The 6,666-nt window shown below is 36.3% G+C and overlaps 1 protein-coding gene across 1 annotated transcript; it reads left to right on the top strand.

The window, feature by feature from the left end:
- Window positions 1-451: 451 nt before the first annotated feature.
- LOC102297810 (major histocompatibility complex class I-related gene protein-like) lies at window positions 452-4,153 on the top strand (the record flags this gene model as incomplete). The annotated part of the gene is made up of 6 exons (XM_042217202.1): window positions 452-483; window positions 1,340-1,617; window positions 1,807-2,085; window positions 2,199-2,501; window positions 2,787-2,888; window positions 3,315-4,153. Coding segments are annotated over 6 exons (1,044 nt in total), but the record flags the coding sequence as incomplete, so codon positions are not given.
- Between the last annotated feature and the right edge of the window lie 2,513 nt (window positions 4,154-6,666).

Consider the following 6,666-nt stretch of genomic DNA (forward strand, 5'->3'; position numbering starts at 1 on the left):
TTAATTAGTTAGTTAGTTTATTTGCTTGTTTTAATTAATTTTAAATCATGCTTTTTATTTGTTCTTGTTTCTAATGTCTCTGTAAAGCACTTTGAATCACCTTGTTGTTGAATTGTGCTATACAAATAAACTTGCCTTGCCTTGCCTTGCCTTGGTGTTTTTAACAGCACTCTAGCTAACAGGAACGCACGACAGAGTGTTTTTAAATCAGAACAGAACATTATACCCACACAGCTGGCTCCTCTAACTGACATATACACAACTGAACTTTCAATAGGAGCTGTAAAAATTAAGTATTGAGGATACTTTGATTTATTTACACTTCGTAAGAATTAACTTATTCTACCTGAAAATTACTTGATCTTGTATCTTCTATTTTTTTCTTTTTATCTTACACTGACAGGAGTTTCATTATGACAGCAGCTGTATGTTAGTGCAATAACAATAAAAGCATTCTGTTCTTTTCCTAATGGTCCTGCATGGGTCAGTTGACCCAGTGTTTTGTGTTTATGATCTTATGTTCTACTTTATTCTGATTTTGTATTCTGGGCAAGAGTTAGGGTTTTGGTTCTCCGTGTGATGTCTAGTGTTTCTGGTTCTAGGTTCATGCTTTCTGATCTGCTTCCTCCAGGTCTAGTCTAATTAGATTCAGCTGTGTCTTCCTCCTGTGTACCATTTCCTCGTTACCTTGTGTGTGTATACTTAGTGTGTAGTTGCCTTTGCTCATTGTCGGTCCATCTGTGTTACTTGGTGTTTCTCCATGTCATCCCTGCTCATCATATCCTGTGTTCCTCCACATGTGTTTCTCCCTGCGTGATATTCAGCGAGTGTGGTTTCGGGTTTTGTTTGTTAGATTTTTCCCAGCTTAGGTTTTCTTAGTTCTGTCCCTGCTTTTGTTTGTGTTTTCACCTCTCGGAATAAAAGCTCACTCACATCACAGCCTGTGTCTGCATCTTTACTCACAATCACCACACGACTGCTGCCACAGCCGTGACACTTAAGGTGACTGATGGTGAAAGGAAGATGTGTGCACCCCTGAAATGTCACAGTCAGTCTATGTAGGAGACATATTAATATTATATGTGAATGTACTTTTGGTATAGATGTGGATTTTAGAATGTGGTATGATTTTCTTTGTACTGCAATGTATGGTTGGAGTAGTAGGAATAAAGAGTTACATAAGAGTTATTAGTAGAAATTTAAGTTTGGCTACAAGTATTTCATCAGTGAGTAGATTTTCAGTGTATTTTCACCCTAAAACTTTTAAAGACTGCTAAATCTAAAACAATTTCTAGTTCATATTTAACCCTATATAATAGGAATGCCTCCTAATTCAAAGTCTTCCTAATTTTACAGTAAAACACTCCTTGAAGTATTTCTTCACTGAAACCCCTGGAGCTCAGAGCATCCCGGAGTATGTGGTTGTTGCATTTGTTGATGAAGTTCCTATAGGTGACTTCAACAGTGTAAGAGGAGCAGACCTAAAGAAAGACTGGATTAAATTCTTTGAGGATCATCCCCAGCACCTGGAGTGGTGTATATTACAATCTGTGGATAGACATCACTTCTTGAAGGCTACCATTGAGACTTTGAGGCAACAATTAAACCAAACTGAAGGTATGGATTTGTTTCACTTGTTACTGCTGAAATGGTTTGTTTTAAATTGTTTTATTTTTTTATATTTTGAAAAAGCCTTTATATTTCCATTCGTATTAATAATTTTTGATAAATGTGTAGTTTAAGATATAAGGTGTGCTGACATGTTACTGGTTTAATCACTGTTACTGTTACTATCTCTCTTTTCAGGTGTTCATATTTTGCAAAAGTTGGATGGCTGTGAATGGGATGATGAGACTGGAGAGATTAATGGGTTTAATCAGTATGGTTATGATGGAGAAGATTTTCTAGCATTGGACCTGCAGACACTGACATGGATCACTGCAAAACCACAGGCTGCCATCACCAAAATGAAATGGGATGCTCAAAAAGTTCGAGTAGAAGAAAATAAAAAGTTTTTTGGTGATCAGTGCCCTGAGTTTTTAAAGGAGTATTTGCGATATGGGAGGAGATTTCTGCAGAAAACAAGTAGAATTACATAATCTAATAAAACATAATAAAATAGAAAATTTGTGTGTTTCTTGCTTTGTAGTTAAAATGAAAGAAAATAAATAATGTAACAGCTGCCAATCTCTCTCCAGTTCTTCCCTCAGTGTCTCTCCTCCAGAAGACTCCCTTCTCTCCAATCAGCTGCCACGCTACAGGTTTCTATCCTGACAGAGGTTTGATGTTCTGGAGGAAAGATGGAGAGGAGCTTCATGAAGGTGTAGATCCCGGAGAGATCCTCCCCAACAATGATGAGACCTTCCAGATGAGTATTGATCTGAAACTTTCATCATTCACACCTGAAGACTGGGAGAGGTACGACTGTGTGTTTCAGCTCTCTGCTGTGAAAGAACACATCGTAACCAAACTGGACAAAACAATGATCAGGACCAACTGGGGTAAGACTGGATCCAGCAGGGTTTATAAAACTGCAGCTTCATGTTATGAAGTTGTTAACAAAACATTTATTTTTTAGTTAACTAACCCTAACCCTTAAGTACCATATGCAAGATGATGCATCACAAGAAGATTACTAAAACTAATATTTGAGTAATCTGTATTGACTGAGTAGTAATAGTTTTTTGTCACTTATGACACATATCAGGTCATTCCTCATTCATTCCTTGGTATCGGCACCGTTTTCTGTTTAATATTATAAAATGCTACCATGTGTTGTTCAACAGAGAAGCCAGCTGACACTGTGACCTTCATCAGTGCTGCAGTGGTTGTTCTAACTGTCACCATCATCACAGGTGTGGCATTTGTAGCTTACAAAAAGAAGAAAGGTGAGAAATCTCAATGTGGGAAATATTAAGTTTAGTTTTTGAATTCATCTCCGAAATCTTTCTCCCAGATCAGTTTGGATACAAACACATAAATTCTAAAGTAATTAGCCACACCGAGATGATCACAGTCCCTGAGAAGGATGACGTGAGAAGAAAATAATCAAGTAAATTAAAAAGGAAATGGACACAAGATATCTGTGCAATTAAGAAAAATAAAACAAATGACAACTGATATGTTTTATTTTGGTTTGTTTCAGCTAAATGTTCTACATCATTTTCATGATACATATTCTGCTCACTTGAATAACACTGATCTCTCACTTGTATCACTTGGGTCATGTATTCAAATAGAAAACAACAATCACTACAAATCATTTCCTTGAAAAGGATAAAATATTTGTAAACTGTGTATTTTTTATCTTCTAGCTCCTGACGATGGCTCTGAGCAGTCTGAGAGACTAAATCCACAAAGTTGACTGTCCTGCAAAGAGTTCTTCACTTCATTCTCTGTATGACTTTCCTCCAGCTGCTTCAGTTTATTCCATAGTTTAAAGACATGTTAAAAACACCAATCAATAAATAAAGTACGGATAATGATCACTGTGAACAGGCTGCTATACTTGCTGTAAATTGGTGCATGGTCATATATTTGTATTTAGCTGCTGTGTGTACGTGTTTGCTAAAAAGCAAAAGTAAATGTTTCAACTTTATTGATTGTTATGCATCTGACAATGACAGTTTGTTAGACCTGAAGTGTGTTATTTCACTGAGATGTTGGCAGTGTACAAAGCATGTCGTATTTTCCAAATAACACCAAAACATTTGAAGGATGACAGCAACAGACCGTCATTTGAAAATGAAATGTTCTCAGTTTAATATTTTATTCTCCTGTGAAAATGGCTAACCCGGGATTTCCTGCATTTGATCTGTGAGGTCACATGATCCTGATCTTTGACCACCTTTGGCTATGTCCTAATTCAAACAAGGAAAACTGTTGATCCCACTATAACTTCCTCACTGTGTTTTTTCTCATGTATTTAAACAAACAAACAAACTGATTAAATAACTTGATGTTGAACATTACTGATATCATATAGAAAATATTTTTGTTTTAGCTCAGAAGGTAAAGTTCTATATGAGGAATTGTATAAAATGACAACTGCTATATGACATAATAACATTTTTACTCTCAGATGGGAGTATCAGCGATGCTCTGATAGCAAACTGTCTGAAGCTGCAAGTAAAAACAGCTTGACACTGTTCAGATTAGCGTTAAAAGAAAAAATGCAAAATATATCACTGATATAAGAGTTTGTTTCTACAGTTTCTGGACTTCTGCCACAGCAGTTCTTGGTTCCAACCACACATAAAGAATACCCAGAAAGAAAAATATTGTTCTGTATATCTGAACAGAGGTTTGTTGTAGAATCCCTGTTTAATTTAAAAAGAAGATGATATTTTAGAATGTAACCGTAGGAGTAGTGGTAGAATTAATCTACTCACTATAATCACAATTATACCTGTTAAACAGCATGTTCTTCAATTCTCCATTATAACTGGTTTTTAAGTCTCAAGTCCCTGGTCTACTGGTTTCAGCCAGAACATAGTAAAATGGACCATAGCTAATATAAATGACATGCAGTTACAAGGACGTAGATTTGGTTTTGGCATTGGTGAGGACAGATGATTCAACCACCCTGTTTCTTTTTTTTCCTTTTTGTTTTTGCTTCTTGATAGAAAAAGGAGAAATATACTTGCCTACATATGCTATTCTACATGCTTTTAAACCATTTAAAATTACAATTCATAGTTTTATATGTGAATTATATAATGTTAAATTACTATTAAACAAATGACTGACTAAGTATTTTAGACTTTAGTTTACTTCAGCCATATTCCATATAAATCAGGTATCATACAAAAATAAAAACACCTTCAAATACAGTCATGACAATAAAAGAATATGACTTTAAGGACTTAACAACATCACTTCAGTTATACTACACCAACATCTCTTATACATTAGCACTAAGGGAACACTGAATGACCTGGTGGGTTTTGTCCATAAAACTACTCATCTAAGATTACCACAAAGTAAAAGATCTCTCAGCAAAATTATGCAACATTTTAGGCACTACTGGCCCCGATCAGATCAGTGAGCTGGGATGTTTTATTCTAAACATGAACTACTGTTACAGCAACAGACATGGACTACTGGTGCCCCACACAACAACTCAATGTCCACTATGTGGAGCCAAACACATGCCTGCTCCTCTCGTTAACTGAGATATACTGCTGGCATGTTTGTTTTATATCTATACAGTCCAGTCTCTCCTGGTGGACATGGCAACACGTTATTCATGGTTACATACAATTTTAGACTGATGTGGGCCAAAGCCTAGTATAACCTGTAACGTTATTATGACGGACACATTTTAGAGCTTGACTTTAGGTGACTTACAGGTTTCTTTGAAAAATAATTTCTTATATCCAGGTTCTTCCTTTTTGCTGCCATCCTCCTCTCTTCCTCGCAGTGCAGGCTTGCCGCTGCTAAAACTAAATAGAGCTCCCTGAAAGGCACAGCCAATCACATTGGCCATATTTGTCACATGAGGTAGGACTCCAGTAGAAAACGTAATTTAACTCTTTCTGCACTGCTGGGTGAATGAGACGTTGACAGATCGTTTTGTTTTGTTTTTCCTTTCTATCGAGTTTGTTTTTCTTTACTGGAAGAGATCAAATTATTGGTGGAGACAATTCAATAATTGCTGGATATTGGTGGGGACATGTCTCTTCCATCCATGCCAAATCTACGCCCTTGTGCAGTTATCTATCTTCCGTTTATCAGTCCCAGCTGCATTGACACTCATTTTAATCATCTTAATAATATCATTTTGGCTGTCCCAAAGCCTCAGATGTTTCAGTTAATCACAATTAATCAAAATTAAATAGAATCAAATCAAAATCAAGTCAAAATTTTAACAACAACAGTGTTGACCAAAGTGCTTCACAGTCAGAAAAAAAGCGAATTAAAGATAAAGACAAAGCATTAACAAACAAAACATACCAACAAACAACACAGGTGACAAACATATAAAGCAAGCCAGATGATAGTCAACTAGTTTGATTCAAAAGCCAAAATAAAAAAGTGAGTTTTAAGACGTGATTTAAAAGACCAAATAGACTTGAAGAACAAATATCAACAGGAAGGTTATTTCAGAGTCTGGTGCTGCAGTGGTAAAGGCACGATCACCTCTGGACTTCAGTCAAGACCTTGGTTGTACTAAGAGCATCTGGTTAGAAGATCTTAGTGCTCTTTGGGAGGTTTACAAGTAGGAGTTCAGTTAGATAGCTAGGTGCCAAGTTGCTTAAAAGTTTTTAAAGTGAGCAAGGGAATTTTAAAATATATATTTGACAGGGAGCGAATGCAAGTTAGCTAAAAGTGGAATGATGTGATCATATTAGTACCAGTTAAAAGGCGTGCAGCAGCATTTTGAACTAACTGCAAACGACAGAGAGAAGAGTGTTGGAGGCCCAAGTAGAGAAAGTTGCAGTAGTCCAGTCTAGTGGTGATAAATGCATTAATATGTTTTTCAAAATCTTTCAGAGGAAGACATATAGGGCTTCACTTTGGATATCTGACATACAGTGGGGCAAAAAAGTATTTAGTCAGCCACTGATTGTGCAAGTTCCCCCACTTAAAATGATGACAGAGGTCAGTAATTTGCACCAGAGGTACACTTCAACTGTGAGAGACAGAATGTGAAAAAAAAATCCA

This window comes from Haplochromis burtoni, unplaced genomic scaffold (genome assembly GCF_018398535.1).
Source record: "Haplochromis burtoni strain Fernald_Lab_line unplaced genomic scaffold, NCSU_Asbu1 Contig_1682, whole genome shotgun sequence".
Taxonomy (NCBI): Eukaryota; Metazoa; Chordata; class Actinopteri; order Cichliformes; family Cichlidae; genus Haplochromis; species Haplochromis burtoni.